Source organism: Eleutherodactylus coqui, chromosome 8 (assembly GCF_035609145.1).
Source record: "Eleutherodactylus coqui strain aEleCoq1 chromosome 8, aEleCoq1.hap1, whole genome shotgun sequence".
NCBI classification, from domain to species: domain Eukaryota; kingdom Metazoa; phylum Chordata; class Amphibia; order Anura; family Eleutherodactylidae; genus Eleutherodactylus; species Eleutherodactylus coqui.
Window position 1 is genome coordinate 60,577,771 of NC_089844.1, and position 16,345 is coordinate 60,594,115.

General features: G+C 43.8%; 1 protein-coding gene across 2 annotated transcripts in view; it reads right to left on the reverse strand.

Moving 5' to 3' along the window:
• VPS8 (VPS8 subunit of CORVET complex) overlaps positions 1-16,345 on the reverse strand; it is a 171,130-nt gene that overhangs the window by 24,615 nt on the left and 130,170 nt on the right. For both annotated transcript variants that reach the window (XM_066575690.1, XM_066575689.1), the window contains exons 42-44: positions 10,801-10,881; positions 8,007-8,176; positions 2,043-2,211 (exon numbers count right to left, since the gene is read on the reverse strand). In XM_066575690.1, coding sequence (XP_066431787.1) covers positions 2,043-2,211; positions 8,007-8,176; positions 10,801-10,881 — 420 coding nt within the window. The remainder of the gene's footprint in view (positions 1-2,042; positions 2,212-8,006; positions 8,177-10,800; positions 10,882-16,345) is intronic.

Below are 16,345 nucleotides of genomic sequence, written 5' to 3' on the forward strand. Positions count from 1 at the left end.
GCTTTCTTTAAGCCAAAAATTAATGCAATTTTTGGCGCAATTTAGGCCATGTCCTTTTTTTTTTTTTTAAGGAATGCCCTTTGTTGGACACAGCAAAAAAAAGTGTCCGAAAGTCTCTAAAACATGTAGGAAATATGCAATTTGCTACTGAAAACTGTCACATTTTAGAATAGCAATTAAAGCCTATGGATTTTTTAAGGACTAGGATTACTAATATGTAATAAGCAGCTTATTGTAATTAGAAAATATTTCGTTTGTAATCAGGCTTAATACCAGGTGACAATCAGCTGCATTTAGTGTATTGGTGGAATGCATATGCTTATATCTAACAAATGCCAATTTTCAGCTGTTATTGCTCAGCCGAGACAGGAAAGTGTAATCCTACAGGAGTTAAATGTTTCAAATTTTGCCATCAGATACGTGGAGTGTGAAGCACACGCTGCTTCTAGCTAAAAGATGTGATTAGAAAACCCTCTAAAATTCTTACATGTTATCTAATTGGAAATGTATGAAAATGAACCACTGTGAAAAGGTGGCACAGGCAATTCACGCACTTCTCAACGAACACCGACCAAGCTGGTTAACACTCTATTTGCTGGCAAGTTTTCAAAGAAACCTTCAATTTACATTAAAAAAGTCTATAATGAACAATAAGCTGATTCCCAGCGAGCTGATGAGAATGTAGAAGTCCCCAGCAGGTTTATGGACCTACTGGACCTTATATTGGCGGCAGCAATCACATGGGTAAACAATCCATGTGACCGCTGCATCCTTATAAACCGAAGACCGGAGCGCAACGGGGGGCGGCAAGGGAGCATCATGGCAGTTAGAGGTGAGTATTGTGTTTATTTTTTTTACACACACTACATCCCCCCATTGCCATCAATGTCCCCCACTGCCGCTATTTTTTAGAAAAACCCCTTTTAAGGGCTTTTTCACATGGGTGCTGCGATGAACGAGAGGCAGCCGCGACTGCCTCTCCCATTTCCTCGCCCATTTAGACGGCCAGGTGCGGCGTGTATACACTGCAGCCCTGAATACCATTGGCCGGGGGGAAGAGAGCTGAGCTCTGCTAAACTCCCACCACCCCCTCCCTCTTTCTCCCTCCCCCCCTTGCTGGCAAAGGGAGGGGGTTGGAGCTAGTGTGCTGAACTCCCTCCCCCTCTCTGCCCTTTGCCAGCTGCCGGCAAGGCGAGGGGGTAGGACGGGGCAGGAGCTTAGTAGAGTTAGTCGTGGAAAACTCCCTCCCCACCCTATGGGAGCTGCCGGCAAGGGGAGAGGGGGGGACTTTGGCAACATGAGCCACTGCTCAATTCCCTCCCCCTTCCCTTTTCTGAGGGCTCCCATAGGAGTCTATGTGAACGGCCGGCGTATTCCAGGAAGAGATAGGACAAGACCTACCTTTTCTGACTGGCGTAAAAGGCGGTCGGCCAGAATGCACTCCATATGCGCTATCTTCTCCGGCTGGCTGATTTTAAGCAGCGGAAAAATCACCCATCTGAACAAATGCATTGGAATCCAATGCTTCAGGTGGTCACAATGGTCGTCCGGCGTTTAATTGCGGCAAAATCGCCACGATAAAATGCTCATGTGAATAAAGCCTAAAGAGTAGCCACACTTTACTTTTTTATTAAATGTACAGAATATGCAATTCTAAGTATTTTTGCCAAGTTTTATCACTTATTCTGTACATTTTGCACATAAAACCCTTATTCAGCCTATGCAGCTAGGTGAAAATGGGGCTGAGAGAACCATTTTTCAGCTAACTAACTGCATAGCTGAACAGGGATCTCCAGCTGTGCCTGCACTGTTATCTCTAGTGCAGCACAGCGGCCGGGAAAGCAGAGAATGATAATATAAGCTGCAGAGCACCGACTTCACATGATTATAGTGCTGAGAGTTCTCTGCGCCTAATAGAGTGAATATAAGGGAATGGCTTTGTACGATCTAGTATGATGCAGTAAATAACAGTGGGTCTGTGAGGATAAGTAAGAAGACCGTGAATGTATATGTGCTGTATAAAACCTAAAACCACAAATAACCTGTACTAAAGATGCCGTCCTTCCCTTCTTCATATCAGCCACTGTCTGTCGACCAGATCGCCCCTTGTTGCTTGAATTACATTTGTAGCAAATCCACTGAATCTGACCGCCTGCTTCCACTTTGCAGTCCTTTCCAAAAAGGCAAAGAGAGTGGTACAAATGTCCACAGCTGTAGGGAGAACAATATAGAATAAACAGCACTATCAGCAATGTATCTCGACAGTTAATAGTTAGGCATTATAGTAAAAAACATAGAAAACTGAAACATTAACAATGCGGAATGTTGTCGAATACAAACACATGTCCATAAAAGTATATAGAATGGAGGTTACTGAAATCTGCAAGGAGAACTATAAAATCCGAGGGTTCTAGAATAGTATATAGGACATTAAACTACAACAAACACAATAAATGAACACATTGAGTGAAGAGCTGTAAAGCTACGAGCCGCAAACAACCTAGATTTTTACGGAAATGGGATTTCTCATAGATATTGCATGAGAAAAATCATGTCTCAAGGCAGTAAGATGGGGAGGCATCCAAACATCATCCACTGTAGGCTAAAAGCTCACACCCCGTTATAGCTGTAGACGAGGGAATACCCTTCTTTCTCATGTGATGATAGACTACTCAGTGCAGAGCTGCAGGGTAGTTATACAAACAAAAACTCTAGTTTGAAAAGTATATTAAAAGGTTCTGTGCCAAGACGCTCAACAACTGTGGAAGCCGGGTTAAATAGCTGATCGCCATGGGTCTTGCACTCGGCACCACCAGCAATCATCTGATTTTGCCAGATAGAGGCTGCGGTCAGCTGCAAATCTGTCCTGCAGAAGGTGCTGCAGGGAAATATAGTTTAACAGGATGGCCATTCACATAAATGGCCAAACTGTAATGCCAGGAAGGCAGAAGGTCCACCAGAGCAGTCTTACTGAGTGGCTTCCAGCTCTGATTCTAGAGGGGATCCCCGCTGTGTGACATTCTGAACAGGGGTTGTGTTCTTGATACAATCCCAATGAGGAACTATTCAAATATTGTATTATAAGGATCCAAATCTATAAAAAATAACCAGTCCCCTGTCCAAGGCACGTGATTTCTACATAGTCCAATAAGTGAGGATAGTGTTAGACCGTGTGTGGGCACACCCTACTAACAAGCGGAACAGTAGCATTCAGTAGATACCTGCATTTCGAGAAGGATTACAAGAGAAAAGCCAGTATTTACTAAACCTGACGTGTCAGGAGTGGTGACAGGTGCTCTTTAATTCAAATAAGTGGACAGATTTGGATAATTCCAATTATATTTATGTTATTAAGGGATCCTGTTTAAATAATTCTCTAATGATTACTGCAAACTGGCTCCAAAGAAGGGGTATACTGCAATAGATTATGAAGCAGGGGGCACCTTAGGACCTGAATACCTCCCTTCAGTCTTATGTTCTTAGTACATTATATTATAAACCAGGGGAGCTGGGTGGCGCTCAGGCAGCAGCAGGGTGGCGCTCAGGCAGCAGCAGGGTGGCGCTCAGGCAGCAGCAGGGTGGCGCTCAGGCAGCATCTATGACTCTAAAAGCGTGGGTTAGCTTATTGAAGATATTGGCCAGAGTTGTGGTGCGGGAGAGGGGGCACAATTACTGTGGGACAAGTGTCAGTGTGTAGGGACAACAAAGGGGCCAATGTAAGTTTGTGCAGAGTTTGGGCCACAGATAGTCCCAATGATTACAAACATGGCTGCCACAGTGGTGAGGCGGTCCATTCAGCTAACTAACTCAATGCTAGGCAGTCTGTGATCACAACAAAGGGGTTTTTGTGTCCACCTCTAGACCTTGTTGTACCGCCACAGTGAAAATAAGCTTGAATGAAGAAGAAGCTAAACACGTGTGCTCACACTCCTCATCTCTTAAGAGAAACTGACTATGTTTTAAAACTTTCTTTGCCAGCAGGGATTTAATTCTCGACTTTACCGTTTAAAGGGAATCTGTCACCACCTATGAGCACCATAAACTAAGTTATAGCGCTCATAAGCCAGGTTCCAAGGAACCCAAGGATGTACTTTTCATACTCGCCCTTCTTCCTGTTCCTTTGCTGTCAAATGAGAAAGTTGGCGCCAGCGGACTTATCAATACAGCTGTGTGTGCACTCTCAAAGAGGATGGTGCACGCAGCCTGCAGAGAGGAGTCCTCTGTATATGTACTCATACTGTTCTCTATGGGAGTGCGTGCACAGCTGCAAAGAGGAGTCCGTTGGCGCCAACTTCCATGGGTGGCATCATGGGAACAGGGAGATAAGAGAGTATGAAAACTACATCCCTGGACTTTTCAAAACCTTTCCTATTAGTACCATAACTTAGTTTATGGTGCTCATAGATAGTCACAGGGTCCCTTTAAATAAGTGCCATATTTAGAGGAAGCTATAGTGAAACATAAACTGGACATGTGTTTGTATCAGTTGAGTAAAGAAGTCATTTAATGTAACTCAGTTACAGGTACAAACAGTAGGCATAAAATCTATACTTCTAAAGGCCGATTGTACGATTTATAAATAAAGGTGCAAAATGTACAGGAAGAATAAAGCTAAACAAACAGAAAGCGAGCGAGGTTGTCCCCTGCCACAACACATCATCCTAATAGGTTTGCTAGACTTCAAATTGTTGCCTTCATTAGGCTGAATAAAAATTTAATTGGAAACATTCCGAGTGGAACATTTCCAACATTACAATAGGTACATAAAAACAATTATACTCCACAATGATGAAATATTTATAATTCGCTGATCTACAAAATGGTGAATATTACAATTAGAAAGACTACATATTTTATTCAATTACTTTTCCCGTTGGCTCTACTTCTAGTTTTATTTTATTTACTAAGAGGTTATCAAGGCATTTAGGCAAAATTAATTGCAGCTGCAAGTACAAAATGCCTGTTGGATGTTGTCAATAATCATTTTCTGCTTGCCATTTAAAAGGCTTTTTCCCCTTACATCAGCACTTAAGCTCAGCTCTTAGCTGCTTCCTCCTGGACAGAAGATCAGTAGGAGGAAGCTAGAAAGGAGCAAAAAGCTCCCAGTATTAAAGGGCTCCTTCACATGAACATATAGTTACAGCGTATTCCGTGTGTGGGTTTTGCATGCACAATACACTGCCATAGCCGCCCATGTTTCCACCCTCACATATTGCGCAAAATACACACGCAATAAAGATCGCCGCATGTTCTATCTTGGCACGTATTACGCATGCATACACGCCGAGATAGTGCATGATGATAAGCAGCCTAAAGCAGGTACGCGATGACAAATGCAGGTGGCACACAGCGAATTACATGTTATGTGCAGACTGTATTTAGAGGCAGAAAGTCCATATAGTGCAACTTCAGCAAATAGCAGCAGAGCATGGAGTAAAGCCAGAGAGGGCATTGTCATCTTATCAACTTCTGATGTATAGTGCAGTAATACACTGCAGTACTTTTTATTGCAGGTGGTGCACAGACAGCTTGCATTATAGACACCATAGTGTATAGCAAAAATACACCAAAGTGAAAGATTTAACGACCCTGGAATGTCCGTTTAACTTACAACTTTTTGAAAATTTGCCTCGTTTTTTTGCCACCTTCGTTATAATGTAATGGCCCGTTAATCTTTAGGACCCTCACTAATCCCACGAATGAAGTGGCAGATGCGGTGCTCTTAATACCCATTGTGCATAGATTTGCAACACAGTTCCATTTAAGTGAAGAGGGAAAAAGGTTGATGCTGTGCAGGAAAAAAATGTTGAAAGGACAGCTGCTCTAAAATACTGCAGCCCCTTCATACTGAGGATTGGTGGGGGTCCCAGTATTGAATCCCCACTAATTACCAAGTGATAAAATATCCTATTTGTAACAGTGGGAAAACCACTTTCAGGGTTAGTAACTTCAAAACATCAGTTTAATGGAGATTGAAACTTAAAATCCTTTTAACAAGACTGATAATTATGATGAATAGGGCTGGAATGTTCTTCCAAACGCTCATCAGTGCCTACACTGATGGACGAGTGGTGGCCTTGACGTGGCCCATCAGCCTATGCGTTTTGGCCAAAATGCAGAACTAACACCTGCATTTATTAGTATATCAGTATTTTTTGTATGTAGTTTGCTAGAGATTTTGGGGGAGCCCAAGATGTCAGCCAGTGTGGCCCACCTTGGAGATACAGGACAACCCACTGCTATGTCATTGAGAGTTGATATCCTGTATGGTGGGGCACACCCATCTTTGGCTGGCTTCTTAGGTATCGTTCATATGTGCGGGCTATGTTTTTTGCAGTCGCTCCTCCCCAATATGGGCTGGGTTGACTGGGTGACAGCATAATAGTCTGCACTGAACAAGTAGCTCCTCCTCGTCATAGTCTGGCAGAGTGCATTCTATTGGGGTTTATGGCGATGGCGCCTGCCCTATAGCGATTGTGCCTACTTTACAGTGATTGTGCCTAACAGGTATTGCATTTTTGGCTCTTTCAGTGAACATCCAGATGGATAGACCATTACATTTGCTGCAGGCTCTGAATAATTAAGAGCATTATTGTACCAGATTGAAGCACAATAATAAGTGCACTAATTACGGTACAATTCAGGCAGCAATACTCATACACACCAAGGATTGATTGACCGAGAGAATTAAACTGGATAAAACCACAGTGTGTGCATGTATATGCAGGAAACGATCATAGGATCACACATGTATACCGAGTCATATGAATGGGTGAAAATATTGAGCGGTTTCAATCTCAGATTCAATGGGGGTATGGAATGTATACGATGATCTTTGGCCCCTGAATGTGTGTGTATCCCTGGATCCTGTAAAAACTATTAAAAAAAAACCTATACACATTCTTGGTCTGAAGAATGTTCTAATCAGACGATTAAATGATCGTCTGATCGGACTCAGAGGTTAGGATATTATCATCTCTGAATTGTGAAAAATAACACACATTTTTGGGCCTGAAGCATACTCAGATCAGATGAAATAAAGAGATAAAAAGAAGAAATAATGATAGCCTGATCAGCTGTGGTCTGGATGGTCGACTATAATGTATGTTTGTTCTGTTTCATATAGTTTGTGTATATGGCCCGGGAATTTTTTTTATCTTTCTAAAATTATTAAAAGTTACATTTTATATACTACCTCTCTAAGAAATCAGAACAGTGAAAATACTATTGGCTATCATGGGTGCCACAGGCATCCGTCCAGACTTCTGGTGTTTGCAGTATGAACTAGCCCAGCATGATGTGCTATTTTGTCTTTTTTTTTTAAATAGAATTCTGTAATGGAGGTTCGGAACTGACCGTCCAACACCGATGTGAACGATGCCTTGTATGCTCTCCACACCACATGGACACTACTTTTGTGTCTATTTATGGGGAAAGCATCTAACCTGTGCAATTATACTGAAACCTTATCATATGGGATCCTACTAACTTCCAACAACTCCACTGTGACTGCACAACATAAGCTTGCAATCTAATTCTGTAGCCCAGGGCACAGGTAGAGAAGGTCACCAGAAAAAAAGTTACAAGGACAAGTGACGTTCAGAGCAGTGACATTTCCTCTAAGCTGCTCTTTCCGCTTCATAGGCCATTAAGATGCCTTTGAGACTTATTCATGGCAATGGAGCTGAGTCACAACAATAAGTGCATAAAAGCAGAAGAAATGACCAAATTCACATAACAGCCCAATACAAAAGAGACGTTTCATACATTACATTATTCCATAATAGCAAAAGATAGAAACTGCCAGTAAGACGCTCCCCCAAGGAAGTCTTGATGCAGCAGAAACACATATACTGTACTATGTCTGTAGGGCACTATTAGTGAGATAAGAGTCACAGCTTGCACGTGGGTCCTCATATTAGGAGTCGGAAGCAGCAAGTGTCACATTTTGCTGTCTTGGTAAAAAGTATTTATAACAACATCACCAATGGTGTTTTAATGTGTACCTGAATATAATGATATCATCAGATGATTCTTGTCTCTTCTTGTACTGCTGCAGACAGACACAACAGTAATCCTGCTTTGGTACAAGGGCCTTAGTAATAGAAGACTTGAGGTTGCGCAGAGACCAGTGAAGATCTTGGTTCAACAAGCTTGTGGTGGTTTCCAAAAGGGTCTGTGCAAAGAAGAAATAAAAAGCTTAAGGGGTCAGCAATAGTGATGAGCGAGCATACTCGCTAAGGGCAATTGCTCGAGCGAGCATTGCCCTTAGCAAGTACCTGCCCGCTCGAGAGAAAAGGTTCGGCTGCCGGCGGCGGGGGAGAGCGGGGAGGAATGAAGGGGAGATCTCTTTCTCCCTCTCCCTCTCCCCCCCCACCCCCACCCGCTCACTGCCGCAACTCACCTGTCACCCGTGCCGGCAGCCGAACCTTTTCTCCCAAGCGGGTAGGTACTCGCTAAGGGCAATGCTCGCTCGAGCAATTGCCCTTAGCGAGTATGCTCGCTCATGTCTAGTCAGCAACATAAGCATATTTTGGCTGCACATTATGAGCGTATTTTTTTTCTTACTTCACTGGGTATTTTATGCAACAATACGCACACTTTGTCAAAAAAAATCCAGCACCTAGAAGGAAGGAGTTGTTGTTTTTCCGCAAATCTCGGCATGCAGATATGTTAGAGTTGTGGCGTGATTAGATGAATGGTCTTGCCATCTGAGGCCTTAAAAGTAGTTCTAGCCTTGGCCTATAAAAAGGCTCTTGGAGGCTCCTTGTGTGTAGTGACCTCTTTTTCTGCTTACGTAGAGCTTGATGACCACTAGACGCCTCTACGACGCAGAGAAGAGATTTCACCAAGTCAACAGAGTTTGAGAGGGCACATTATTGGCATGTGAGAAGCTGGATGGTCATATTGACGAATTACCCGCCACCTGGGCCGTTCTGACCAAACTGTTAGGAGGTGTTGGGGCCATGTTCATATCTGAAGACCTGAGGGTGAGTGCCTCTGTCCACCTTTTGCTATGGATCAGTACACTGCCCCCACTGCTGGTGTGATGGTCTGGGGGGCCATCGTATATGACAGTTGGTCACCCCTAGTAGTGGTACGAGGGACAATGACAGCGCAGAGATATATTCAGGACATCCTGCAGCCACATGTGTTCCTCTCATGGCGGGACTTCCAAGAGCCATTTTCTAGCAGGATAATTCTCGGCCAAATACACAAGGGGGTCACAAGAATGTCCACAATATTGTAACAATTCCGTGGCTGCCGGGTCCTGGATTTGTCACCAATAGAACATGTTTAGTACCATTTGGGATGCCAAATTCGACAGCCTATGAGTTCGCACGATCTAGAGGCTCAGTTACAGCAAATGTGGACTGATATGCTGCAGGATACCATACAGAACTTGTATGTCTCCATGCCCACCAGTATAACATCTTGTATCCAAGCTAGAGGTGGTACAAGAGGGTTCTAGAACCTCCATGCCTGCCCATATCACATCTTGTATCCAAGCTAGATACAGTACAACAGGGTACTAGAACCTCCATGCCCGCTCACATCACATCTTGCATCCCAGCTAGAGTCGGTACAACAAGGTACTAGAGCCTCCATGCCTGCCCATATCACATCTTGTATCCAAGCTAGAGGCAGTACAACAGGGTACTAGAGCCTCTATGCCTGCCCGAATCACATCTTGTATCTAAGCTAGAGGCGGTACATCAGGGTACTAGAGCCTTACTTCAAGTGTTCAGTTTTACGCCATAAATTATCCCTTTGCTCTGATATTGTAATCACTTATATCAATGTTATAGTCACACATAGAAAGTTTAATTGAATGCTGACAACTCCTTCTAGGTTCTTGATTTTTTTTTTACAATGCGTGTACAACAAGGCATATAAAAATAGGACATGCTGCGCTTTTTTTTTTCATGATTTGCACAAAATCGCAGCAAAGTAACTGTATGGTGATGCAGAAGTGCAGCAAAAATAGCCACAAAACTGACAAATGTGAAATATATTATACAAATATTAGAGATGAGCGAACCTACTCGGCCACGCCCCTTTTTCGCCCGAGCACCGCGATTTTCAAGTACTTACGTACTCGGGCGAAAAGATTCGGGGGGCGCCGTGGGTGAGTGGGGGGGTTGCAGCGGGGAGTGGGGGGAGAGGGAGAGAGGGCTCCCCCGTTCCCCGCTGCTACCCCCGCTCCGCCACGCCTCCCCCCGCCCCCCGGCACCCCGTGAATCTTTTCATCTGAGTACTGAAGTACTCGAAAATCGTGGTACTCGATCGAGTAATTACTCGAAACGAGTATATTCGCTCATCTCTAACAAATATATATTTCTTTTACAAAAAGTACTTTGAAGGAGTTCCCCCGATTATTCATTTTATAGACGTTTGTTGATCCAGAGACAGACAAAAGAAAATCCTCCTTTAGACATTGGTCCACCACAGGGGGATAAAATGTCATCTTCATATATGATCTGCATCCAACATTATCCATTGTTAACCCATTAATTACAATATTTGCACTCTCTGAAACTGTCGAATCAGAACAGACTTTGAAGGGAAGCATCCTATTGATAATACCAGTTGTCAATTTATTTACATATTTCCTGGAGGAATAACAGAGGAACAGCGCAATGCAGAGTTCTAAGAAAAGATGTCCCAGAATTATTGTTTTACGGGGATTACAAGTAAAACAGACATATCTGGAGGATGCAGACTTCATTTCACATGACATATGTGTTTTTTGATATTTTCTTCATAATGAAAATACTTTTTAAAGTACCCCAGAATTACCTGCTCATAGCTAAATGTATCCAGCATTCCTAACACCAAACCTTGGATTTCGCCCAACTTTCCTCTCCCGTACACAGGATCCTAAAATCAGAAATAAAGAAAAAACTTGCGTATATACTCGTAGTTATGCCATTAATAAACCATGAACTTTCATATGGTGTACTGCAGTGTTTAATACAGAGTCTGGGCAAAGCTCCATCATCCCCTTTAATAAACCCAGCACCACAGTTGTGGACTTCCATCTCTTTTCTAAATTACCATAATAAAATTTCATACATGTTTCTTCTATTATTAATTTGGCTAAGAGCTATCATGTTTGGCACTTCTGAAGTATGTGTTCACAATATATCCTGAGTAACTTCAAAACTGAGCCACATCCACAGAATGATGAACCTCTTCATCTCTGGGATCTTACATGGAAATGGAAGATGCTACAATACCGGCCCTAGGGCGCAAATTAGAAAGGTGCATTTAGACACAAAGATGATCGCTCAAAAGATGGCTTTTGAGCGATCATTTTGCATAACCTACTAATTGGTACTAATGCCTATTAGTACCAATTAATAGCCTGTGAGCCAAAGGGAGCTGAATTTATTTAGAGGACCACCCGCTGTTCTCGGAATAAATTCTCTTTGTTCTGCCGCGCTGATTACAGCTGAGACAATGTAATCAGCTGTTCCCAAGCAGAACACAGCGTGCGATCCTGCTTATCAGCTGTTCTGCTGAAGGACGGATTTCAAGTTGAACTGAAATCCATCGTTTGGCAGAAAACTGAAAGATGGGCACATTTACACGCAATGATTATCGTTCAAAAGATAGCTTTTGAGCGGATTTTGAGCGATAATCGTTGTGTCTAAATGGGCCTTTAGGGCGTCTTTATATGGAATGATTATCATCCGAATACAAATGACAGTCATGGACTGTAAACACAACCGCCACCAGGGCGATGAGTGATAATTTACTCACTAGTCGTTTTATTTCAACTCGCCTAAAAAAGTAGTCATTGGTTGATCAAAAATTGTCTGGTGTAAAGTTGCAATTGTTTGTATTTGAACTGCTTGCAAATGAATTTGCCTACGAACGACCTCTCGGCAAACAACTAATGAGCAATCCTCGCTCTGTACAAAAGCCTTCAAACAATTGTCTTTCATACGCTTCACTGACCAGTGAAAACACACCCCAAGGCTGCGCTCCCAGGTGATATGTCAAGTATGTCGTTGTCTCTGTTGCGGAACTCACCCCTTTTCAATGAGGGAGTGAATTCCGCACAGGAATTTGCAATGAAACCCGCTTCAACCCACACCAAATGGTGCGGGTTTGGAGGCAGGCATTCCGTGGCTGGTCTGCAGTGTACATTCTGCTGGAAATGAGCCCTGTGGTAGCACAGCCTAGGGGTGCTTTCACACCGGCGGAATTATTCTGCTGTTTCCGAATTTGCACTCTCGCTGATTATTTAGTACTAGAGATGAGCGAGCGTACTCGAAAAAGCACTACTCGCTCGAGTAATTTGCTTTATCCGAGTATCGCTGTGCTCGGGTCTGAAGATTCGGGTGCCGGCACGGAGCGGGGAGCGGCAGGGGAGAGCGGGGAGGAACGGAGGTAAGATCTTTCTCTCCCTCTCTCCCGCCCGCTCTCCCCTGCTCCCCGCTGCGACTCACCTGTCAGCCGCAGCGGCACCCGAATCTTCAGGGACGAGCACAGCGATACTCGGATAAAGCAAATTACTCGAGCGAGTAGTGCTTTTCCGAGTACGCTCGCTCATCTCTATTTAGTACCAAAATCGTGACTACTAACATGTGGATTTTGATGCCAAATAGAATTCTGACGACAATTCAGCAACAAAATTCGCACTCAGACATGCAGATTTTTGTATGGAATTCTGGGATGGCATATTCTGCAACATTGTTGCGGAATTATTTCACGCATGTGAAAGCATCCTAAAAAGGCAGCATGCCTGCAAGTCAATGTCTGACCTTTTAACAGGCCTTTTAACAAGACTGGGAATATAAGTCAATGCCAGAGTTTTCTCCAGAAGGAACAGATAACCATGTACAGATAGCCGTTTCTGGGTTTTTGTCCTTCATTAGTATCCAGTACGTTACTGGATGGCTCAGTGAAACGCCTATAACATAGATTGGGAGAGTTAGTTTCTCATTGTGGAGAGCACCTAGTAGGTGTGCAAAACCTTAAAAAAGGCCATGCATGTGCCTCTGGGAAATTTGGTATGCAAATAGGAGATGGCTTAATGCCTCTAGGACATCATCTATAGAAGGTAGTTTTCCAGGAAGTCAATGCCTGATTTTTTAACATGACTGGAAATATAACCTAGAGCCAGTCTTCTCTTTGGCCTTATAAGTCTCCTCTACTAGGTGCTCTCCACAAGGAGAAACTATATGCCTCCCGATATAAGATCTTAAGACTAGGGAGGATATCAAGCTTTCTAGGACAGGATCAGACTCTCACTTGAATAAGCCAAAATCAGAAAATATATGCATACAGGTGTACTACAAGAGGTGTACTGCCAGAAAAGAACACTTCTACTACCTTACAGCATTTGATCCAGCCATTCAGATGACATCTTCTGATAATGTGTTGTATTTAAAGGTGTGTTCCGGTTATCCATCCTCTGCGGTCGTGATCCAGCGCTGTAGTCCTGCTGTCCTCCTAGTGTTTGCTGTTGAAGATTATGTCACCGGATATCACATGACCAATGAGGCCAATCAGATTACACAGAGCCACCATTCTGAATTCATGGCATCATGGCACCCAAGATGTGAGTGCGGATGCCAGGAGAACAGGAAGTGATGCTGCATCGGTCATATGATATCCAGTGACATCATCTTCGACACCACTCACTGGGAGGCCAGCGGGGCTACAGAACTGGATCATGGCGGCACAGGATAGGTAAGTACAGCTGATTTTGTTATTTTGGCACAGTTGGCGTTATAGGGGAATGTTGTACAGTAAGGCCGCCTGCGCACAGGCGGAAATCCCGCGGCGGGATTTCCGCCGCTCAAAGCCTGCATAGGAGTGCATTACAATACACACTCCTATGCAGACGGCCGCGGTTTGGCCGCGCGAAATGTCGTGCGGCAAACAAACCGCAGCATGTCCTATTTTTGTGCGGGGCTCGCAGAGCCTCGCACATATACGTCACTCACCCGGCCGCTGGCTCCAGTCTGCGCATGCGCCGGCTGCCCGGCAGCCGGCACATGAAAGAGCCGGGGCCGCCGGGCGCGGGTGAGTGGGCGCTCGTCTCTGCAGGCGCTCAGGTCGGATTCCGCGGCGAGAATTCTTGCCGCCAGATCCGACCCGCTCGTCTGCAGGTGGCCTAACTGGACAATCGATTTAATTAATTAATGATTTAAAGCAAAGAATAAAAATGTTCTCAGAGGCTATAGAGTAGTAAAAAATGCAGTATAGTCCACCCCACCCATATGTGAATATATATATCTGCAAAAGGCTGTATGACACTAAGGGAAATTCACATAAGCAATAAGGCCAGCTAATGAGCTATCTGGGTAGCAGTAAGACAGGGATGAGACTTATGCGGTGTAATTGGCGACTTAGGAGGGTTTCTGCAGAAAATCAGGACAGTCAGGGAAATGGCTGTAATACTCACTTCAAAGCCTGTGATTCAAAGGCAAGAAGGGAACAAGAGAAAGACTAGACGCCTACACACCAAGAGTCACCACAACTGCAATTGAAAAGGTTGCCAAAATAGAATCTGCATGAACGGCACAAATAGCAACAACGCGACAAAATAAAAAGCTACTTCATCAACAAAAGTCAGTTAAAAGAAATATGAAACCTACATTCCTGGCAGTATTAGATGTCTCCTATTATTGCAGGGGGCCGATACAGCGGTAACGTACGATACAGCAAGAAGCCAAAGGCTCTCTGCTATATCATTCTACATTTGCAGGCTGCAAGTCGGGATCACTGACGGGATGTTGGCATGCTGGCACAGACAGTGTGATGATGCTACTGCCGCCTGCCATCTGCGTCAGGCCAGATGAGAACTCTGCGCTTGGTACAAACTAGGTGAATATAAGCATTTATTGTCTTCTGCACAAGTTACTGTACTGTATGGGGCACGCAGGGGGCATTATTACTTTTAAGGGGCATCCAGGGCAAATTATTACTGTTAGGGGCACTCATGAGACATTATAACTTTCAATGGGCACTGGGAGGCATTATTAGCATCAAAGGAGCATATGGAAGGCATTATGACTTTTAATAGGCATTATTACATGGGCATTATTACATTTTGTAGGGGAAAATGGGGCATTATTACTTTGTAGAAGCTCAAAAGGGGCATTGCACTGAATGGCTGTGACTGGTTCATCAAGTGCTGCAGTGATTGGCTGAGCTGCGACGCTCAAGAACCAATCACAGCCAGCCCTTCCTGGAGGTGGGGATTTTGAACCTCCAAACCAGAAAGCACTGACTGAAAACTACAAGCAAGTCTGCCAGAGCTGCCAATGAGATAAGAAAGCAGAGCTGACAGCGCCTGTTAGGTGATGTATTGTTTTTTTTGTTTTGATGCAGACAGGGCTTATTTTCGGAGTAGGGTTTATATTTCAAGCACCCCCAAAAATTCCGGCAAAAGAGCACTACAAAGTCACGATATCGCCACGAGAAAACGCAGTGATAAAGCACAGAACACAGATGTGACACCGCTGTGAAAGAGGGTCTTTTAAAAATTGTTTTATATACAAAAATAATAAGACACACCCTGCAAAGTCAAGCTATTTTCAGTTAAATATATATTTTTTTTAATAAAAAATCCCTATCCATGAGAGGTTGGCTGAGAACCGAATTTCAACGCACTTTAAAATCTGAAATATTTTTTATATTTTTAAGGCTGAGTATTGAGATTCTTGTATGATTAGTTCTGTTTATCCAGAACAATTTCTTTATTCCCTTGACCTCTAGTGTTTAACACAATACTGGATTGTAATGGAATAAAGAAATTGTTTTGAACAAAAATAACTAAAGGCAACATGCACACGGCCGGATCGGATTCCAGCTGCGAGAATTCGCAGCGAAATCCGAATCTGTGCCAGCCTATGACCCCCCCCCCCCTCCCGTGTACCTGTTCCAATGCACTGCGAATGTGCCAGATGGCGGGCCACCACGCATGCGCAGTGCACGGAACGACGCACCATCGATGACGTGGATTTGCAGTGATTTTGAAACTGATATTTCGGAATCGCCGCTGGACGGACGGCTTCCATTGACTGCAATGGAAGCCATCTGTGCGGGGCCCGCACTAGAATAGGGCATGCTGCGATTTCTAACTTCAACTCTTTGTCAGACTTAGAAAAAATTTCATGACAAAAAACAAAAATCCATGACAAATCGGAAATACCATGACATTTCCAATATTCCATGACTTTCATCCAATTCCAGGTTTTCCTTGATGCATATGAACCCTAAATTTTTCATTTTTACAAACTTAACATGCTAGAGTCACATCTTAAAAGTTCTGATCAGGGAGGGTCCGGGTGCGTCAGCTCCGCTTAGCAGCTGAAGACGGACT